The 22,442-nt window shown below is 42.2% G+C and overlaps 2 protein-coding genes across 2 annotated transcripts; both read right to left on the bottom strand.

The window, feature by feature from the left end:
* Positions 1 to 299: 299 nt before the first annotated feature.
* On the bottom strand, positions 300 to 14,742 carry erbb3b (erb-b2 receptor tyrosine kinase 3b). The gene is made up of 28 exons (XM_018666187.2): positions 14,404 to 14,742; positions 11,715 to 11,869; positions 11,392 to 11,578; positions 10,327 to 10,452; positions 10,146 to 10,208; positions 9,806 to 9,924; positions 8,811 to 8,952; positions 8,481 to 8,594; positions 8,272 to 8,389; positions 8,112 to 8,185; positions 7,790 to 7,880; positions 6,984 to 7,186; positions 6,562 to 6,694; positions 6,350 to 6,443; positions 5,715 to 5,872; positions 5,494 to 5,550; positions 5,156 to 5,297; positions 4,905 to 5,024; positions 4,669 to 4,767; positions 4,364 to 4,549; positions 4,115 to 4,270; positions 3,911 to 3,986; positions 3,646 to 3,792; positions 3,469 to 3,566; positions 2,648 to 2,824; positions 2,494 to 2,565; positions 1,882 to 2,173; positions 300 to 1,764 (listed from the first exon to the last, which is right to left on the bottom strand). The coding sequence occupies exons 1-28, from the start codon at positions 14,480 to 14,482 to the stop codon at positions 839 to 841; spliced, it is 4,404 nt and encodes a 1,467-aa protein (XP_018521703.1). The 5' UTR covers positions 14,483 to 14,742; the 3' UTR covers positions 300 to 838.
* A 2,787-nt stretch (positions 14,743 to 17,529) lies between these two features.
* arf3a (ADP-ribosylation factor 3a) lies at positions 17,530 to 22,293 on the bottom strand. Its single transcript, XM_018666167.2, has 5 exons — positions 22,185 to 22,293; positions 20,781 to 20,963; positions 20,569 to 20,679; positions 20,095 to 20,219; positions 17,530 to 19,975 (listed from the first exon to the last, which is right to left on the bottom strand). Exons 2-5 carry the CDS (start codon positions 20,926 to 20,928, stop codon positions 19,814 to 19,816), a joined length of 546 nt encoding a protein of 181 aa, XP_018521683.1. The 5' UTR covers positions 20,929 to 20,963; positions 22,185 to 22,293; the 3' UTR covers positions 17,530 to 19,813.
* Positions 22,294 to 22,442: the final 149 nt, after the last annotated feature.

Here is a 22,442-nt window from a genome sequence, read left to right as displayed (position 1 = left end):
GTTCACATTACTTCCTTGTGTAACGTGCATCAGCAAATTGGATTTGAACAAAAGCGGAAGAACGATACGGGTAACTCTCACTCCCCTGATCATCTTTGATCTGCTTCGTCTTTGACCAAATCGCGCGCGAGTGCGTCACTGATGCGTTCCCAGGCCTCCATCTCATTTTCTGCTGTTCAGTGTCACTGTCACTGGAGATGTGCATCATGTTTGTTTGTGTTATTTAATGATTCACGTCGCAATAAAAATAAAATCAAATAAAGACAGTTAAATAAATGAATGAGCACTTTTAAGACAAGTCGATATCTTATTTCTTTATTTTATAAAAGCACTCCAACACATTGATAAAAAACAAAACAAACAAAAAAAACCTGCTGTACACACATCAACAACACAAATGAGTGGATAGTAGCAAAATAATCGTATTTATTTGTTTATTTAATGATTCATAATAAATTGTACAAAAAGACTGCTCTATATAAATTGGACTGGAACACCTCATCTCACAAATGACACAGCTATTATAACAGTGAAGCATGTGATGTAAAGTACTCTTTATTTAGTTCATGGGCAAACACCACATTTTGCCTGCCCTAATTTTGTTTGTTTTGTACCATTTAATAGTTCAGAAACATTTATGCACTCCACCATGAAAATGTAAAATGAGATTTAAGGTGTATTTCTTTTTTCTTTTCTTTTTTCAACTTTTATCTTTCAAAGCTTGTTGAATGCTGGAACTCAAAGAAAAAAACTGTTAAAAAAAAAAAAAATTAAACATACAAAATTCCCAAACTTTATCGCAGTAACAGTTGCTATATCTCTGTCCCAGTCCGCATTATTAGGTGCGTACAGCATCTGGTTTGAGGAACAGTCTGCTGTGCCAGTAGTCTGGGTTGTCAAACGATGTGTTGCTGCCAGGCTCCCCCATGCCAGCACACACCTTGATGTATCCCCCGATCCCCGCACACCTGCCACTGCCCACCTCCTCAGAAACAGCCCTCCCCTTCACCGGGAGGTTCTGGTAGTCTGCCTGCTCCCAACCACTGGGCACCACTCCAAATTTGGTCATCTCCTCATACTCCTCTACCTTTCCCCCACCAGCTGTGAGCACATCTGGCCTGAGCATGACCATACCACTCAGATTCCCCTGATGTGTGGGTTGTTTGTTTGTGTTGTGGTACTTCTCCTCTTCCTCTCCCTCCTCATGCTCCTTTTTCAACACCTCCACTGTTTGGTCTGTTTGGTCTGTTTTGTCTGTCTCTGCCGCGCTCCTTGCAGATGTTTGACTCCCACGTCTCTCCCATACCGGATCCTCTCCCTCTGTCGAGTCGGAGCATCTGATATCCATGTATTCGTACCTACCTATCCCTCGGGCCGCCTCCTCTTGGTCTTCCACAGCTCCTATCCCTCTGTCAGAGTCCCCAGGCAGCTGATGTTTCTCTGTAGACTCTCTTTGCTCTGTTAGAGTTCCCTCATGATCCTCATCTACTTGCTTACTTCTTACAGCTGAGTCTGATGTCAGTGTTTCCACATCTGCTGCATCCTCTACAGGTAATGAGGCCATGAAAGTCGGAGAAGGTAAAGGCAAGGTTTTATTGCAAAGTGTCACAGAGGGGGCCGCTGCCTGAGATGAGACACCTCTGGTCGAGCAGGGGGGAGACTCTTTGCTCATGATTTCATACTCCTGGGAAGGATTTATCACCACGAGAGACAAATTACTCTTCAGCCTTGAGTTTCTTCGGCTAGAATGAGAGAATCTAGGGACTGTGAGCCATTAAAAATGTGTAGAAGAAAGAAGATCAGGGAAGAATTTTATTACTTTCAAATGCAAGAAAACAAAGGACAAGGCAGCATGTTCCCATTTAAGTGCTAATCATTTACCTCTCTCTGAAGTGCCAGGTGACCCAGGCAGGACGTAGCCGTAGTGGTCCACCTCTTCCTCCCCCTGTGCCGTCCAGACCTTGTATGAGGATGGACTTGAAGCCGTCGAAAGCTTCCTGTGCCGGCCAATGGATATGCGAGGGATACCTCTTTCTGAGCCAAACCGGGTCCTGTGAAGACTCCCAGTCTGCAGACCTTCCTCATGCAGCTCTGCCTCTCTGCCGCTCCCCCTGACCTCTGACCTCTCAGGCAGCGTCTGCACCGAGCTCAGACGAGACCTCTGAAACCACAGCTGAGACGGAAAATCAAAGACGTGGACTGACGCAGCAGCTCATAGAAATTAATTTTGTCATTTTGAAAATGGGACCAGTTGGACCTGAATGACTCATTTTAATGTGTCTCACTTCCTGAGGAAATAAACCACTGGCAGCACTGGGTCTTAATGATGATTTCAATAAGGCTACTGGCAAAGTGTAGTATAATTCTGATTAAAGTGAAACTGGTGAGAGTTACAACTAAATATATCTACTTTATCACCCATGCAATGCAAACATCAACTGACATTAGTCTTAGTGCGTGAAAATGCATTTGTTTGCATTGTGTGTGTCCTACCTGGCGGATGCTGTCCACAGGGCTCGGTGTCATAGGCAGGTATCCGATAGGTCCAGTCTGAGAGGTGCCACTCTACATATTGGGGGAGAAGTAGTGTTACGTTCTGTTTTATTTTATGATATTTTATGATCAGATCTAAGATGTGTTTCATTACCCTGTAGGAATTAATCCGTGACCGGGACAGACTCCAAGATGGAGATTGTTGAAGAGGAGGGGTAGCAAAACCATCCCCCAGTCCCTCTTCATCTTGATCTTCCAAATCTGCATCCAGAAGACCTCGCTCTGATTCTCTCCGATGCATTTGTTCCAAGGCTTCTTCGCCTCCTTCCAACTATAAAGAATAACATGGAGGTAAACAGTCAACAGCCAGTGGACTAATGAGTGATACCCTCACCTCAGTGGTGGAATGTCACTAAGTACATATGCTCAAGTACTGTACTTTACTGCACTACATTTACCAATTACGATTTGACATAGAAAACATATGAAGAGCTTTAAAAATATGAGTTTATTAGTTTATTAAATAATTAGTCAGTCCACAGGAAAAAAAATCAATAACTAACTAAAATTGTTTAATTAAACTGCAAAGCAAAACTGGTTCCAGCTTCTTAGAGGTCTCAGATTAAAGTCTCAAATTACAGTAATAATAAAAATTATTTTGATGTTTGATTCCTTGTCAGACAGAAGAAGGCATTTAAAGGCGTGACTTGGGCTTTTGGTAACTGTGACAAGCATCACTACTTTTTTTTTTTCATTTTACAAACCAAACAATCAATTGACTCATTGAGAATATAATCAATATTTTTAGCCCATAAGAATTATTATTATCATTAACAGTAGTGGTAGCAGCTCTTTATATAATTATTATTATTTTTATTTTCAACACTATAAGTACATTTTCCCCATTTATTTTACTTGGGTAACATTTTCAATGCAGAGCAAAGGATCTGGACACTTCCTCCACCACTGCCTCACCTTGATGACCAGGTATCTCGGTGGGTCTCTCGCCATACGAGTAAAGTCACTGGCCAGCTCCTTGAAGGTTGGCCTTATATTTTCATCAATCATCCAGCCTAAGGAGAAGGAGTAAAATGATCCGGATCAAGTATGACCCTCTTTGTGCATATTGGAGCAGCGTTTTATCACACTCACATTTAACCATGACCATGTAGACGTCTATGGTACAGATGTGGGGCTGCGACAGGCGTTCACCCTTCTCCAGCAGACTCGGTACTTCCTGAGGCTGCACCGAGGCATATGGCTCTGCCCCAAATGACATCATCTCCCACACTGTCACCCCTGTCCGGGAAGAAAGAGGGTGCACTTAAATTCTCCCTGCCAAAATTCAGAGACAGCAGCTTTCAACAGGAACATTTATTTATTATTACACGCTACACACACTCACGCAGCCTCTCACCATAACTCCAGACATCACTTTGATGAGTGTATCTTCGAAACAAGATGCTTTCAAGCGCCATCCATTTTATAGGTGTCTGGATTAGGAGACAAATTGCAGTCAAGCTATTACAGACTGATTCCATTACTTGAAGAGACAGGGAAAACCTCTCGACTGTAACTTAATAATTCAAAGTGCATCTCAAACTGAATGAGTCAAAATAACCTTGGTGTCAGTGTAGACGTATTTCTTGTCGTCGGGGTAAAGGAGGTCTGCTACACCGTAGTCAGAGATCTGGACCTGGTAGTCATTCTTCAGCAGGATGTTACGGGCAGCCAGATTCCTATGGACCATGCAGTGCTCCTCCAGGTAGAACATCCCCTGAGACACACACACATGCACTCGTATTAAATATATTCTGACAGCTTATTCATAACAGCCGGTCGCTCAAAAAAAGATCTCAAGCACACTCACTTTAGCAATCTGCACACACCAGTTGAGCAGGCGCTGGGGGTCCAGGCTGTTCTTGTGCTGCCTGATGTGCTCCAGTAAGGACCCCTGCGAACTAAGCTGGGTCACCAGTTGCAGACAGGCACCTGGACAGATGCCCAGCAGCCGAACGATGTAGGGATGGTCCAGGCTGCCCATGGATAGCATGTGCTACACGGGGAGCAAGATGACAAAACACCTAGTGCTTCTTTTTGTGTTACTTATATTTTGTGATATTTCTGCTATTTCTGAGATGTTTTATCAGGAGTATAAGAGAGTTTGATTCTCACATCAGTGATCTCAGTGAACGTCTGTCGGCCTGAGCTATCCTGGATCGTCTTAATGGCCACGGGGATCTTCACTGTCTCTCCCTCTGGAGTCCAAAATCCCTTTAACACAAATCAAATGCGCAGCTGCAGTCACATCAGTTCTCATGAGTCTGAGACTAAAACTATAATAACACATAAATCAGTGGATAATCAGTGAATGTCTTTTAAAAAAGACACAGACAGAGGTTAATCACTACCTTGTGCACTGTGCCAAAAACTCCTGAGCCAAGGGATTTGATTTTTTTCAGCTCTGAGGGCCTCAATATGCGGGCATGAACCTTGGTACCTTTCTCTCCTGGACCTAGTGGCTCAAAGCTCTGCCAAAAAACAACAGTTATTCCCATATGACTTTTTTCCCCCTTTCTCTTTGAACATTAATACACATGACGGTGAAATCCGAGGAAGCTCATGACAGCTCATGGGGTTTAATTGTCTCTAAAAGTCCCACCTCTCCACTCTCCAGGTACCTCCGCATGGCTCTCTTGCGACGGATGGCCAGGCCTCGGTGGTACAGCACTCCCAGGAAAAACAACACCAGGCAAAAAATCAAGCCGGCCGGCACACCTAAAGCTATACCTGTGATCTGACCACTGCAGAGTGAGCAGAGAGAGATGAAAGTGTGGGGATACAAGGTGAAAGGGTCAAAAGCAGGGATAGGAAAATTTAAAGAGATATGATGTCATGAGTTGGCCAAATGGCAATGACATCCCATGCACCCCAGTGAGTTGCAGTAATTACACATGGCAGTGTAGTCTTATATATTCACCAGCAGGGGGCAACACTCACCTGCTAACTGCCAGTCTGGCTGTCCCTAAACAATCATTTAATCCTGGGCCTGAGCATCTGAAACAGACAACACATCCGTATGTTCAACATTCACTTAGTCAATACTGTGATATATGGGTGGAAACATCTGAAAATACACACCACACACAGACGCATATGTATGTGTATATATATATATATATACACACATATACATATGTACACTTTAAGCCAAGTCTCACCCTTGTGTGCAGTTGTGGTGGCATGGTTTACAGTGACCCTCCCTGTTGGGGTATTTGAAGATTAGTCCCTTTTGTCCATCATTTACTCCAGTGGGACAAGATGACATGCAATAAGGACCATCCCGAAGGTTGGCACACACCACACACTCATCTGCACCCTACCAAAGAGAGAGAGAGAGGAAGGAAGAAAGAAAAATACCGGAGAATTTAAAACAGAGCGAGAGAGACAAACCAAGACATAGTAGAAGAAATAATCTTTGTGTAGTATTTATAGCTTGATTCCAGGCCAAATGAATGATTACCATTGGCCATTATTGATTATAATTTGTAATGTAATGGGCAAGAAATGGCAGAAAGTCAATAACAAATTTCTTAATGGAAGGCAGTAGAATCAAATTTGTTTTAGAGATTCAAATCAAATTTCTTTCACTAATTTAGATAGACATCATTGTGTGATTAACAAACAGCTACTCATGTCTCAACAGTACTGTCATTATAATACATTGACACTGTACTATTGGTATGAAACATTAAGACAACATAGCGTGGTAGGAAATATTTGATTATTTTATGTGTTATGTAGCATTTGTAGAGTCATGCCACCCACGATATTATGAATGGCCAAAAGTTATTACCGATCCAGTACAGCTGGCTTTCCCATGCTGAGGCTTACACTCTGGGTGACAGGGAACACATTCACCATCAGGCTGTGCAAACTCCCTTGGAAATCTGGGGGCACAATATATATATATATATATATATATATATATAAAAGTACAGTTAGACAAAAGTTATACATTCAACACCTGAACATCAGTCACAAGAATATCAACTCATATCTACTGACCCTGTGTAAAAGTTACAGCTGGCCACACATGTGCCATCTCGGCTGTAGTCCCTGCAGGAGAGGCACTGGTCGGGCCCCGGACCCCAGCAACCTGAGTCTGAACACAGTGGGTCACACACATGGCCTTCTGCAACTGCACACACAACCAAGTGAGAACAGCATCAGGTGCCTGCTGCAGCACAATAATTCTTACATTTCACTCAATCGTATTCAACTGTAAGACACAAGAGGATAATAAATAATTACATTTCTTAACCACAACATGGTATATGAAGATACTTATATAAGTCACTGATTACTTACTGACTGACATTTTCATTAACACTCCAGTTTGAAGTCACCCAAACATAACATAAGTTTAGCGTTTCATTTGGAACATAGAGGACTGTTTTTTTTTCTGCCAGACCCCGAGCTCGCCTCACCACACTCTGCCAGCGGCCTGTTGTTGTTGAGGTTGTCGACTCGAACTCTGCGGCCTCTGAACAGCTGCGTCCAGTTTACAGTGTGGTGGTAACAGAGGTTGGCGTTCTGACTGATGTACACGCTGCCATCACTGATCTCCCGGAGGGAGCGCAGACCCAGCGAAGTAAGAGTGGGGATGTGCATCACCATCAGAGAAAAACGCCTTTGGTTTTGAGGGTTGGTGGATACAGACAAAAAGAAAACAGACAGAAACAGAAAACTTTTGAGCTAGCTGGAGAAATATTTGAAACAAATGTCAAATAATGATAATAAGACTTGTTTGTTTCTGCTGATTGTGTTTCATTTTCAATGCCAAATGGTGCGCTGCAGTTTGGATGTTGCCGTTATAGGGATCTCTCTCTCTCTCTCTCTCTCACACACACACACACACACACAGGCTGGTCATAAGGCGTTAACATGGAAAACCACCTAGAGAGGTTAGAGGGTGTAGAGTGTAGACACATGGTTATGAGACAAACTTAACATGTCACACAGATAGATATTGGTTTAGGCAAGAACACAAACTCCAGAACCAGACTAAGACACATAAGGCACCTGCTTCAAACAAGATTCTCTTCATTTTTCTTTTCACTGTAAGCACTACTAAATCATAACAGTTTTAGTACTGCTCGCTCCATGTGAAGCTAAGATTATTTGTTTTATCAGGTAAATTCACTGGATTAATTTCAACATAGATCCACTTCCTCTGGGCCAGTTCAGACTGACAAACACACACAAAAAACACACACGTCATTTGCAGCCTTACTTGTAGAGCGACCTCCCTTGAATGGTAGTGAGACTCGCAAAAACGGACAGATCATTCAGCTCCTTGGGCCAAGACTGGATGTTTAGAATATCTGAACATAAAACACACAGCGACGTTATTAAACCGTGATTTTAGGAACATTTAGTATAAAACTGTGTGATGTTACTATATGACTGAATGTAACTTCATGCAGTTTAAAAGATCACTGCTGTAGTTTAGTCACCTCAAGCAAGTTTAATGTCTTACATTATAGTATAATGAATTAAAGGGAGGAGAGCCTCATTATAAATTAACATCAACAAACTTTACTATACAATCAAACCTGTTATTTCTCTGACAGTGCGGAACACTTCCAGCTTTTTGGCATCCAGGGGTGGAATCTTTTTAAAATCGTCTCTGTGAAGAAAAAAAGAACACAATATGAACCTGCTGACTATGCGGGCACCGTGCTCTGAGATTCTTCAGGGAGGCCAGACAATTACCCAAGAATCCCTGTGACCAGGAAGTGAAGACTGCCCTGGATCTTGGTGCAGTTGATGAAGCTGTCAATGTTGCTGGAGTCCACGGTCTGTCTGTGTTCGGCGCCCGTTCCTTCGCACACTGCAGGGACGGCCCGACAATGACAATTAGTTTTGAAGACCGACAAATAAACTTTGTGTAAGTCCAGAGAGAAGTATTTATTAGTGTCCACCTTTTGGGCAGAGTCCACTGCAGAGCTCACACTGCCTCTGGCCTTCTCTCTCCACCTCCATCTTGTCTGGAGGACAGGCGCTCACGCAGGAGCTATCGTCCACCACAAAATGTGCTACAAGGAGAAAGAAAAAACATTTAACAAACAGCAGCGTGCGTCAGGCCTGACGCCATCTTTTCATAAGTTACAGTGTTGAGATCAATACGACAAGAGTTTGCAGTTTTAGGAGGGCTGGGAGAAAACATGGTTCAAGTTGCAGTTGCACAAGTAGCAAAGTAACAAGAAAACATGCTGTGGATATGAACACATCAACACACAGGGGATACTCACTCGGGCACTGAGATACACAGATGGATCCGTACTGATATTTTGCATTGGGGTTGGTCTCCATTTGAAACATCTGCTTGTTATAGATCAGAGTCTGGGGACAGCGCTGCACACAGGCTCCGGAGTCGTTGAAATTACGACATGCCTGCGCAGGTATACACACACACACACACACACACACACACACACACACACACACACACACACACACACACACACACACACACACAGTTTAATATGATGTCTGACTCCTCTCCAAAATAACATTATATAAGCCTTTATGTTGATTTTTTTGTATTTATCAGGCTGTTACTTTGGCCCAGACTGAAATATCTATTAATGCATTGCCATTCGTGGCCTCCAGAGGATGAATCTTAGAGATTTTGGTCATCCTCTGACATTTTTGGTTTTTCATGAAAGGGTACCATGGATTTTTAAGTCCTCTGCCACAAACTACTGTATTCACAAACTACTAGAAATATCAAACCCAAAAGACAAAAATAACCTGATGTCTCAAAAAGAATCTCAGACACACCAGCGAGAGAGAGAGAAAATTTCATGTGCACAACTGTTACAGGTTTGTGTTACCACAGGTTGATAACACAGCAAAAAAAGCAAAGTGGGCTGAGTGTCCATGGTGAGCAAGTATCAAGTGTCTGTAAGGGGATTTCCACATCACTCTGTTGTACAGTATTGTTGTAACAAAAGCCAATAGCTGTCTGGGAGAAGGGAAACAACTCCAAAGAGTGTGTGGTTTGTAATTGATAAAATATGGATAAAATCCACCAGTTTGATCCTTAAAGGACTTGACTTTTAAGTATGTGTATTACAATAGAATCAAATGTGACTGGAAACATGGATTTGGAATTAGAAAAGCAAGAGACAAAGCAGTCTGCAATGAAACCCTTGATAAACCTACGCTTTACTGTCTGCATAGACTGACTTTGTCTTTATTTTATGAGCAGATTCCTGCAGAGAGACGGAGGCAAAGCACTTACAAAACAGTCTACATCCAGAGGGCCTTTACATCCTGCTGCACACTCTATGTGACAGCAGTCCCGGGGGCTCGTCCCGAAACAACGGCCATTGCACTGCGGAGCGCACACCGTCTTAGTCACTGAGACACACAGGAGAGGGCGGGTTGAACAGAGGTCACCAGTGTGCAATGTGTGTGCGTGTTGTGTCTTTATGTGTGTGCATCTCCCTCTGTCTCTGTGTATTTCTGTCTATGAAGAAAGACATTCAGCAAAGAGAGAGCGAGAGAGAGAAGGAGGAGGAGGAGCGAGAGAAACACAGAGAGAAAATGGTAAAATGGAAACAGAACAATTGGGCACTCACAGATCTGACACTGGTCCTCATTTGGCCCCCAGCAGTAATCTCCACAAGATTTGTGGCATGGGCCTGACAGAGAGAGAGAGAAGGAGAGGAAGAGAGGACAGAAAGACAGAGAGCACTCATAAGACAGAGACAATCTAAAGATAATTTGGGAAGTGTGAAATAGGGCTATCCCAACAGTGACCTCTCTCTCCATTGTACTGGATTTCAATCGGAGCATTGTTGTCCCTGACGATATCTTGCCAGTAGATCCAAGGGCCATAACTCAGGTATTTGTTGTTGATAATCTGCACTCCTCCCTCCAGAATCTCTGTGAGGAAAATGGGTGAGACATGATATAAGCTATAAACACAAAAAAAACCCAAACAGGATATTCTCAACACTTTGAATTCATAGCTCGCAAGTCACAATGTAAATATTTTGTACATATTGGGTAAAATATGACCGGATGCATACCAGTAAGTGCAAGCAGTTGGGGGTTAGGGTGCATATTAAAAACATATTAAATAATTACACAATACAGACAGGGGGCAGCAGCTTTAACTTATTCTGTATGTAAAATGTGGTGTTGATTCTTTCTAACATAATTTTTTATCTCCTAATAGACATTACATCAGACCCCAAAACTGCACCATTCCCCTGTATTTTATCACATCATAAACATGTCTATGTTATAGCTATAGCAGTAACACCATTATTCCCATGCAGGCTGATGTTTTGTTCCCCAGCAACACAAATGTAGTCTTCACCAATGGTAATAAGTACTCTGTATTTAAATTTTTTTTTTACAATGTTATTTCCCCAAGGTACTTTTCTCTACCCATTTCTCCATCTTGTTGCCCAGTAACAATATTACTCTACCCTGTAATTATAAACTAGGTCAGTAATTTAAAAGTACTTGCAGGGAAATTTAGTCCCCCTTAAACACAAAGTTGTTACCCACTTATTCCCTAACCTCTTGCACTTATAAGGGTTCGTAAATATTTTATTTTTTCCTCATATGTACCAAACAATTACACTGTATATGGGGGCTGTAATCTGTCAGTGTCACTGACATTATAGACATCGTATTTTTTCCACTTTCAAGAATCTGCATTGCACACTGGAAAAACTAGAAAACAGGCCTCAGTCTTGGAGGCTTATCTTTTACTCTACAAGGTATGAAATGCACACCTGTCTTGGTGACGTTTGTTTACCATAAAGCACATTGCCACGAAAATCATTTAGGAAATGTATGAATGTTCTTCACCTGTCAGGTTTGCGAGCCCCAGCTGTCGCAGGCCGTTGGAGCCATCCTTAGGGTAGTTGAGAAAGACAGAGAGGGCGAAGCGTCTTTCATACAGGCTGTTTCCTCTAATGATCCGTAGTTGCCCTAAAGGAATCTCCTGAAAGTGGTTCATAACGATGAGGACGTAGCCAGTCACCTCGCGGATTGTCTGGAGGGAAGAGGAAGATAATTTCACGCACTCTACTTCTAAAGCAGGAGGTTTGTCTAAAAAAGTCCATTGACAGGATCTGGCAGGGGGGGCCTGACAAAAAGCACACTTCAGAAAAACAAGGGATGCTGTTTACCTTGAGGAAGGAGAAGTCCCAGTTACTCTCAATCTGAGTGATCTCCAGGTTTCCCATGATGATCTCACAGCCATCATACCGGTCCTTAATCAGGTTGTACTGATTCTCCTGGGACCCTGTGGAGCTCAGTCCGTTCTGTGTACCAGGACACACCACTGACACATACAGAGAAGAAAGACACCTGTTACTCTGATGTCTGAGGGAAACTAGGTGATTTAAGGGACAGGTTCACATTTTTTCATGTCTGTCTTAAAACAATTCTCGAATGTCCACACAGTATGTATACTACTAGGGGTTACTGGTCACCATAATTGTTCCATCAATCCACACTGGCCACAAAGGAATCCCTCCTTAAGGTAACTTCCTGAAAGTAAAGGGGGGCAAGATCCACAGTCCTCATTCATTCGGGTGACCCTAATATGAATTGTCTGTAGTGGGAGTTAGTCAAATCAAGTGGATATCTTCCAAATTTGCCGTCTTTTTGATGCAAAATTCCCTTGTGTGACACCAAACGGACAGTAACATAAAGCTAACTCAGACTGATTATGCTTTGTTTTAGCTTCAGTGAAACTTTGGTCATTTTTACACAGAAAAAGGTCTGTGGATTTTGTCCCCCCTTCACTTATACTGAAGTTAAGAAGGGGTCCTTTTGTGGCCATTATGGACAGATTGAACGAGTACAGCAAACAAAACTCCTTCATGTGCTTGTTGGCATTGTTTTAAGAAAGACTTGAAAAAAGTGACCTCTTTCTTTAGGGCTGTTAAGAAGGGAAGGCACTTACTTCTAAAAGCATAGATCTAGATTATAAAGAATCCTGCGTGTCAAAGGACAGTGCCAGTGGTTTTACATGTTTTAGTCCTGATGACATATGCTGTGCATCCCAACTAAAGATTCTGCACACAAACAGATTTTCCTACCATTTTAGAAAACCTCTGGTTTGCATCCCTGATATGAAAATCAACAAGCAGACTCTTGACAGTAGTTTGAGCTGTGTAGTCCACCACCGTCAACATTAGGTCTGCACTATGTTTCATCAGTGTCATTACTGCAACATGATGCAGAGGCATTGCTAATCAATCTGCACTTACACTCCACTATCACCTAACTATAATGTGATTTTACCATACAGAAATGAGTGGAAACCAATGACAGGATAGAGTGGTAAGAAAATACATGCAGCATGTATTTGAATTGGGAGACAGTTAAACTATACATGATTAGTATGGTGTACTAGTGTACTAGTATGATCTTTTGAAGCTGAACAAATGGAGAATGTCTGAGAGATAGATAGACAGTTGCATTGTTTCTGCAGTATTTATGGCTCTGGTGAGTCTTCCTGATGATGTGTGTGCTGCTGTGTTGGCTGCAGAGTTTGATGTGAAGCAGAGTAAAACAAGCAGGCTGTAACCCCCGCTACATGGAGCAGTATAGGCCCGGGGCTGACGGAGAAGAGGCTGAGGGTCGAGGGAACAGGGCTTTTTCAGCAGACAAAGTGCCTCATTGTGATAAAGCTATAAATGTGGTCAGTGTGTCCCAGTGAGTGAAGAGTGATGCAGTGACAGACAGTGCTTTTGTGTGTGTGCATGTGCGTATGTGTGCGTCTGATTTGTGGGGGGTGGGGGGTCTGCCTTGCTGAGATCATACCAAAAGACAATGGGCCATGTGTGAGCCGGACACTCTGGCAGAGAGAAGGGAAATATCGTGAACGGAAGGAGACGTACACATCATCTCACACTGACCAACTACCAACAAAAACTGTGGTGCTGGTCCTTAATGTGCAGCAATTAGGCACCTGCAGCAGTAAACACAGCTCATACTTCAAACATGCTGAGCTTTAAACACTTGCATGTATTTTTATGGACAATACTGGAGAGTTGCATGTTGACAGATGCCTGTAGCCTAACCTATATCCTCATGCACTTATTCATTTATGAATGATTCTCTTGAGTAAACGCTGACACTGAACAGAAGTGGAAGTCGTGGCTAATCTGGGAGAGCTGCAGGCCAATTAGAACACACATGTATATACAAAACACTTGCATGAGCACCCACATAATCTGAACAACTTTAATCTTATATATTCCACGGCAAACTCAAAAACTTTTAAACAGTAAATGAGTGATTAGTAGAAAGTGTGCGAGATACTACAACACACTATAATGTAGTTGTGAGCAAGTTACAGTCCTCAGTAACTTTTTATAAATGGGGCCACTGCCATGCAGGCAATTTAACTTCCACCAGGGTATTAATGTTGCTGCCATTCGTCACTAGCAGTATATAAAGTGGTGATATATTGCAGCATTAAGGCCTTTATTGTAGCTCAGTGCTAACAATAAAAAAGGCTCTCAAGGAGGAGAACACAGTATCATGTAATCTGAGACAAAGGACAGGAGTGATGAGGGTGAATATTTAGTCTATAGCATTTATTCTATTCTATTCTATTCTATTCTGTTACACAATATAATTGCATCCATACCATATTAGCAGCTGTGACCTTTCAAGGCAGGCAGATAATGCTGAGGAGTAACAGCCAACAGGTGAATTCAAGCAGGAACATTTATGGGAAGAGCAAAGACAACATGGAATAATGAGCTGCATCACTATGTTTAACATATTTGACCTTCCTGGTTGAAGTTAAATATCTCCTTTAACAGGCTAGATAAGGTGTCTGATCTGAAACGGTCTTACCTTCATGGGTTTGGGTTGATGCTGTTTGCAGCCTCCATGATAGCGTCACACACAGAAAAACGACTAGCCACTGGTTCATGTTGATGTCCAATCTGTTTACTGAGATAATATCATATCATACAAGTCTGGGTAATCCTCCGAACAGCTGTGTAGGAAAGTATGGATGTATTTTTTTTCTTTAATGAAGAAAACCAAAAAAATATTTAGGTTCCAAGCTCTGTCTTTGTAAGATGAGAAAGGAAATCCAAAATCATGAAGCCAAAGTGAAGGAGAAATGCAGCTCCCTCCCTAAAACTTCGCACGCAACATCGATAATAAGAGCAGATAAAACGCGCCAATTACAACACTGAAAAAGGCGAACAAGTGGCAGTTTATTTTGATGCTGGGTTTTCCCTCCCAGAGAAGGACATGTGATTGGCCAGGAGCCCGATTTATGCACCAATCAGAGGTCGGTCCGTCATTTTTTTTTTTTTTAACAAGCTGCAGACTCAGTTGTTGTTGCACTGAGCCTGCAAACAGAAAAAATTCTACTAAGTCAATGTGGTACATGTAGTAAAGAGATAAGAATTGTGTTTAATTTCACAGTAGGTGTACACAGAAGAGAAAAGATAAAGCTGATAAAGCATTTGAATTAATCAATCATCAGACTGGTACTTTTACCCTCAATATGTCAAGTTGACTGCATTAGTGTGAACATTATATTGGCACTTAATACCAGTGACAAAAATAGAAACATGCAGCAAACAAATGCATGTGATCAAAACCTCTTTCTTTTTTTTTGGAACGTGCACCAGTGTATACACCATGTACTCTATACGTCTCCCTTTATGTGCAGTTATTTTGGTTTCATGTTGTCAGCTGCTGCATGTGGAAGCAGTGCTGTGGTCTCCCCAGCCAGCACCCAGTGATGTGAGTGGCTGCACTGTTTTCTCCCCCATAAAGAGCAGTATTGTCCCCCGCGGCCCTGTCAACTGGTTAATCACCTCTTTGATGCGCCATGTAGCAGCCGGTCACAATGGACGCATTGTCAGATGGTCAAGTGACTTCTGAACCCAAAAACAAGAACATGCTTAATTTTGAGAAAGTGGCCCTCGGAGCGGTCCAGATTCCTGAACATGAAGCTGTGAGTGAAAAGCAGACGACTCACTAATGGATGTATGTCTTTAACTGCCTCTGACAGATGTACTGTTAATCTGATTTTTGAATGAGAGAGAGAGAGAGAGTTGAACAGTTGCTGTCTGTTTGGAACAATCCTCGTGCAGAAATCTGAATGTTAGTCAGACTATTCAAACATAATTATGACCGGTTTTCAGTGGAAATTTGATTCTAATGTTGACTTCTTTATCTATCTGATGTGTTCACTACTAAAAACCACCAGCAGAGGAGTCCATACCTTAAAAATGGAGCCGTTGATTGTAACATGGTTTACCTTTAGTTTAATTACTGTCTAATTTGTGTATCAGTCTTTACTATTGAGCTGAACCTCATAACTGCCCTCCCTTAGCAGTTCTCTGTCCAGCAGGAGGAGACAGAGTCTGGGTTTTGGTGCTCTGATAACAGAACTGCTGCAGGGCCTGTGGGAAGTTGACTCTCAGCCAGAGTTTGCACCTATATGTCTGTTTTTACATTATGATTACTCTGACCCATGAGTTTTGGTGCAATCTCTAATCTGTGCTAATAAAAATGATCAGCTGCCATTAATCCAATTACCTCTTGGATGGTGGAAAAAGTTGGAAGAAATTTTCACAACTCGAGTCAGTTACATAAACAGTCAGTGTGAATTCTTTCTCAGCTGCTTATTAAAATGTTGAAAAGTGGAAAAAAAAAAAAAAATCACATGAAGGAAGCTGAATCGAAACGGCAGTTATATCAGACAAACGCTTTTTTGTGGCTATTTTTCACATTCATTCTCAGGAGGGTTTCCCTGTTGTCAGGTCAAGGAAAATGACTTCCATGAAGGCCTGACGATTCCATGGTTTCAGCAGAGTTTGGCACTTTCACAACACCGCCATGGTGTTAGCCTCAGTGTCAGCCCTGGTGGCCCTGTCCCTTCCAAGGCGAGCTGTGGGGGTGACTGCTGTGGCCTTTTGCGGTTGCCACTCCCTTCAGAGATTGATGAATTGATTGTGGGGCTGCTGCCAGTGTGTCTGTGCCCTGGGCGAAGGCGTCCCGGTTACGGGTGGGAATCCCAGCTATGGCATCCGCCCTGGGGCTACTATTGTAGCCGTCCTGCAGGGGGCCCTGGGGGCTGGTGGCCCCGGGAGCAGCTCTGACCCACATACTGCTGTCACACCCCTGGAGACACAGCGGCACTCTCCCCTACATGGACCTCTGATTGGCTCTGATAAAATGACTCTCTGTGAAGTGCAGCTATTCCACAGGGAAACTACCTGATTGTGCCAAACTTCTTTTGAGGACAGCAGTTAGGAAAGGCCAAAAGAGAAAGGCGACATACATCCATGTCGTTCCCACCTATTTGACCTGCTCTTTCCCTGCCCATATCCACCACTACATTTTGGACAATCAAGCCTGTAATATGTGCTGTTAATTAATCTAGCTTAGTCTTGGCTGGCAACTCATGTGATGAACAGTTTGCTGAGTTAAAATTAATACCCCCCTACACTAAAGAAAGTGTATTGCTTATTGGTTGGCTTATTGCTAAAAGGCTGTTTTCACATTAATCTTTTAAATCTGAGTTTAAGGGGCATAGGTACAAACATGATTTTGTGACATCACAACTAGTTTGAAAGTCAGTCATGGTTCAGTATATGTAGACTTGATGTAGAGTGAAACCTCTAGTGTAAATATTTTGTGTCCTATTCCTGACATAGGCAATATTTGCATATTCATAGATGTTAGATTATTCAATGGGAGACAAGAGGTGGATACAAATTGAAGAATTTTTAACTGGTTGATTTAACTTTTTTATGGGAAAATCATATTCAAAGTTGTGTGTTTTTGAAACGTATGGAGCTTTCATATTGTGATTGGACAAAATGCTCAGATCTAAGCAAACAGCTAAATAAGCACAAGAACTTTACCTTTATGGTTTCTACTGAGAAGGCAAATCATAACCTAAGTGTGGAAAAGTAAATTATGACAAGGAAAAAAAAGAGCAAGGCAAAGTAAATTTGTGTTTTGGTCTTTTTATTGACTGATCAATGTAGTGCCAGGAATCATCAAACCATTCAACACTTTTGCACCAGTTTGTGTTGTTTTCTTACTGCCTCTGCTCGATAATATTCCACTAAAGTGAATAAATTCATTTTCAGTTTGTTCATTTATCAGCTGGAATGTTGTGTAGTCTTTGCTTTACTTCATTTTTCAAGTTAAAAGTCTGCCAATAGCCTATTGAAAGAGGGATGTTTTAGCCACAAGAGTACTGCGAGTGCATCAGTGCTAACAGATCGTAGGTGAGATACTTGAATGTTGGACATTCCTACATACAAACCTGTTATCAAAGAGAAATTAACCACTGGCAATATAAGGCCACAAAAACAATTTTCACACCAAACTGAACGTAATAGAGGGCACGTCACACACACAAGCTGCTGTCAGGTATACACATCTGCCAACACACTGAACCCAATATCTACATGTGTATCAACAACACTTTCAATTTGACCGCGAATACCATGATATACTTTTCTTGTTACATAAACATATATACAGTTGCGCTGACATAGAAAAGCATGCTTTTGCATATTAGAAGGTTGTTCGGTAAACTTTACACTAAATCCATAACATTTATCAGTACAGCATTGATCCAACCAGCAGCAGAAATGTAGACTAACAAATATAGTCTGAGGAAACAGGCTATTATAATTCACTTTTATTACAGGTCTTGTACAGTATTAACATGCCTTATGATGCAGTATTACTATCATCCTCTCTCCTATTATTTTCAAATTATGTGATTTGTGAACACTCAAAAAAGACAACTGTCTGATCTAATTAGCAAATTAAGAAAAAAACAACACTAAAATCAATACTTGCCTTTTGATCCAAAGTAAATAAATACTCCATCCAAAAATACAAGAAAAAGAAACGGACGTTACATTTTGTACAACAATAATGCGTCTAGAGTTATTTTGTGCAACATGGTACACAGAGATACGGTCAACACAAGGAACACATGTAATGTCACGCCAATTAGGGATGGATAAATCAGGATGACAAGCAATGCGAATTCGTTTGACAGATATAGTGTCGCTGCTTGCACAAACTGACTTAAAAAATAAACATTCGAAACCATGTAAGCTCTCTAATATTGCCAATCACATGCTCTGCTGCATCACGCCGCCAATCACTCACAGGCCGATAGCAGCATTTTTTAATTTTTTTTATTTCTAAGTCACAGAGCTGGCACAGTGTGACTTGTACTGTCATCTGTATCAGTTCAGCTATCACACCTCGCTGACGCCACACAAATTGTTTTAACCCTCACTGAGCCAGGCGAGTCGACTAAGAACAAATCTTTATTTACAGCAGCGGCCTGCGGTAGTTCACAGCTCTTAACAAGCCCACGAGCCAGTTACTGGGATATCTCCATGCAGATTGGGAAGCGGTAATATACACTGATATGGAGGCTTCTTTTTTTTCACCAGCTGCCTTAGCAGTAAATGCACATTGCAATAAAGGGAGAGAACAAATACGATGCACTTAGGAAATAAAATCAATAAATAAACATATGAATAAATAAATAAATGTTGACAAAAATATAAATTGTTTAAGACTATAAAGTATGTCAGCACATTTTGTGTTTGAGAAAATAAATAAATAAACAAAAATTGCATATAAATAAAATCAGAACTAACTTAAGGTCTGAAGTGCATAATTTGGTGATGGGAAACATCTGAATGGACAGGAAATGACAACTTTACATATATCTGAGCCTGTATGAGTATAATGTTTGCAGACAATGTGACAGTATTCTGAGATAATAGTACTCCCACTATACTATTATGACATTCTTTATAATTTACATCAAGTATCTGAGGGACGGTTCTGCCATCATGATTCTAGATTCATCACATTTTTGGAACAAATTAAAAGGTGATGGATGTCAAAGGTCATAGACTGCAAAGAAGGGGAAATACATATGCCTTCACAGTAACATTATACTATTACATCCCAATATTTATGTGTTCAGCTTATAGAATGTAAGTCATTTAGGTCAACTTCGACACCAGTGGTTTCTAAATGATTAAAAACGCTCACTGCAGATCCAAACAAATCAAATGAATCTAAGTAAAGAAACAAAACAAAAGTATCTGGGGGGAGAAAGCCATTGAGAGTCACCCCCTGGGAGCTTTTCAGCACTGCCTCTCCATGTAAACACAATGGATCCACTATAACCACTACCTGGAGCTGGCACCCAGGCTCTTCCCCACTCCACTGACTGAACCCTTCACTTTTTGTTCTTCAGCTGATTGGCCAGCCAGTCCAGGCCCTCGTAGAGGCCGTCACCGCTGGTGGCACAGGTGGCCTGGATGTACCAGTTGCGGTGGCGTAGGGAGTGCAGGCCCAGCTTGTCTGTGATCTCTGCAGCGTTCATGGCATTAGGCAGGTCCTAAACACAATGAGGTGGTAAGGAAAGAGAATCAGAGGGCTTCAGTCAGAGAGCAAACAGGTGCAAGATGGAGGAGCAGAAAGTAGGGAACAGAAGGAAGGAGGCAAGGAAGCCTGTACCTGTTTGTTGGCAAAGACGAGAAGAACGGCATCCCGCAGTTCGTCCTCAGCCAGCATCCTCATCAGTTCTTCCCGAGCTTCGTTAACCCGCTCGCGGTCGTTGCTGTCCACCACAAAGATCAACCCTGCACGGAGAGATTAGAGCTCATGGCAGTGTCTTTTTAAGGATTATAAAACAAACCTATCAGCTTTTCTATGCCAGAATCAATTTGGTCCCACCTTCTAACAATATGCTGACATCATTTTGTTAAAAAACATGTTACTCAATCAAGTCTTTTCACTGTCGAGGCTTTCAACATGACTAAGATGATAATAACTTGAAACAGTTGGAGGCTGTATGCAAATGACCTCATCTAAAGCATTAGTCAGACATGCCCTCAGGTGTGGGGGGTGAGTGTGTGCTGCAGGATCTGCCTTGTTAACTCCAACATGGCCGACCACTGCATCATCTAAAAGGTTGCTGGTGTGGCTCACCCTGGGTGTTCTGGAAGTAGTGCCTCCACAGGGGACGGATCTTGTCCTGGCCACCCACATCCCACACGGTGAAGCTGATGTTCTTGTACTCTACCGTCTCCACGTTGAAACCTGAATTAAAAAGCACATTAAAATGAGTTACATAAGCTGGACAAACTCAGAGACAGACATTTCATCTGACGCTATCAGTAATGAATTCTTTCCTCACGCACCGATTGTGGGGATGGTGGTGACGATCTCTCCCAGCTTCAGCTTGTAGAGGATGGTGGTTTTCCCAGCGGCATCCAGCCCCACCATGAGGATCCGCATCTCCTTCTTGCCTATCAGGCTCTTCAACAGGTTCCCGAAGATGTTCCCCATGATGACTGGCGGCTCTCACCTCAACTGCAACAGAACTGTGACACCAGAGAGCTGAAAAGACCACTTTCCACACACAGTGACAAAAGCAGCCAAGATAAACTGTGAACCACATTAAAAAAAAAAAAAAAAGAAGTCAGAACCACACATACAGAAAAAAAAATCACACACAGTCACAAAGACACAGTAGCTTTTCAAAAGCAACTCTCAACATTACCACCTCATTACGGCATGAAGCCACCTCAGAGGAAAAGCCAGTAAAGGCATACTTCACACCTCGGCAGGCAGCTGATCTGACTTAACGGCTGTTGCTTTACACTTTGACAGCTCACTGGGGAAACCAGCCGCCATACTGGATCTCTTGTTATGTGGATCGGCTTTCATGTGGTGCAGAGTAACCACCTCTTAATGCTGTTTGCTGGCAATTGAATAAATACCAGTGTAACAATCAATTCATATTACATTTTATGACATATAACCTTAGCTTGTGAGAATGTCTTGTGCACTCAGCCTATAACAGCACTGATGTGAGAGGCTTTGGGTTTTACTCCTCTGTGGCCCTTAATGGTATGGGCTCTTTACCAGGCCAACACTGCAGTCAACTTGTGCTAACATATATCCACCTGAGGTGCATTTGATATTAACAAGGATATTCCAAAATTAGCAAGAAAAAAAAACATCCACAGCCTATTGTGCGGCAGATGGAGCATCCATCTTTTCTCTGAGTACCTTATTTATTTATTTATATAATGACTGGCCATCTCAGTGACTGTTAACTCACTGGCTAGCTACGTGTCCATTCATTTATATCAAATGCACATACAGGCGATAGCTGCTAGCATAGCCTGTTTCAGCTGCAGTGGCGGAACATCCATGTACATCTGTCATAATGCGAGAGGAAGACGGCTGCTGCTGCTGCAGTCCACACAGGCGATGAATTTGAATGAGCCCAAATTACGTATTTATAGCTCAGAAATATAATTATACGAGCGTAGCTAGCTGGTGACAATATTAGCTGATGTCTTCGGTATTCAAAGGAAGAAAAAATAAAATTCTCCGGGTCAATTTGTGTGCTGTAATCCCCTCGTACAGTCACGACAAGCGCACTAGTCGGCCTGATGTCGTCGATTCACGGCCGTTCATTTAAACTAGAAGCGTTTTTACGAGGCGCTAAAACAGCGACAGCTACGCCGCAGTCACCTTCAATACTCGTATACATCTTTGGGCATTTTCACCATTTGCATCTCATTCACACTTACCCGTCACACGGCAGGCAGGCAGGCTACCAGCTGGATACAGGCAAAGGACTGGATGAGAGTCTCGCGATGAACTGCGGCTGTGACCATTGCGTGTTCTCGCGATAGTTGGACTGGCAAGAACACCTCTCACGTTTGTCATCCCGGATGACTTGTTAGAAGCTAGGAGCACCGCTGCAGGGCGACTGTAATTTAATTGTCTCTCTATAAAACATGAAAAATAATTGCCTTCACCATCAGCATCAACCTGCTTTGACACTT

The sequence above is a fragment of the Lates calcarifer genome, linkage group LG6 (genome assembly GCF_001640805.2).
Source record: "Lates calcarifer isolate ASB-BC8 linkage group LG6, TLL_Latcal_v3, whole genome shotgun sequence".
NCBI classification, from domain to species: Eukaryota; Metazoa; Chordata; class Actinopteri; family Centropomidae; genus Lates; species Lates calcarifer.
The sequence above is the reverse complement of the archived record's forward strand: the minus strand, read 5'-3'. Positions and strand labels throughout refer to the sequence as shown.

Coding starts and splice junctions, on each gene's coding strand:
- erbb3b (XM_018666187.2), bottom strand. CDS start 14,482: ATGAACCAGTGGCTAGTCGTTTTTCTGTGTGTGACGCTATCATGGAGG. Junction 6,444..6,561: donor AGCTGTAACTTTTACACAGG/GTCAGTAGATAT, acceptor TTGTGCCCCCAG/ATTTCCAAGGGAGTTTGCAC. Junction 3,567..3,645: donor CTACATGGTCATGGTTAAAT/GTGAGTGTGATA, acceptor CCTTCTCCTTAG/GCTGGATGATTGATGAAAAT.
- arf3a (XM_018666167.2), bottom strand. CDS start 20,928: ATGGGGAACATCTTCGGGAACCTGTTGAAGAGCCTGATAGGCAAGAAG. Junction 20,680..20,780: donor CACCACCATCCCCACAATCG/GTGCGTGAGGAA, acceptor TTTTTAATTCAG/GTTTCAACGTGGAGACGGTA. Junction 19,976..20,094: donor TCGTCTTTGCCAACAAACAG/GTACAGGCTTCC, acceptor CATTGTGTTTAG/GACCTGCCTAATGCCATGAA.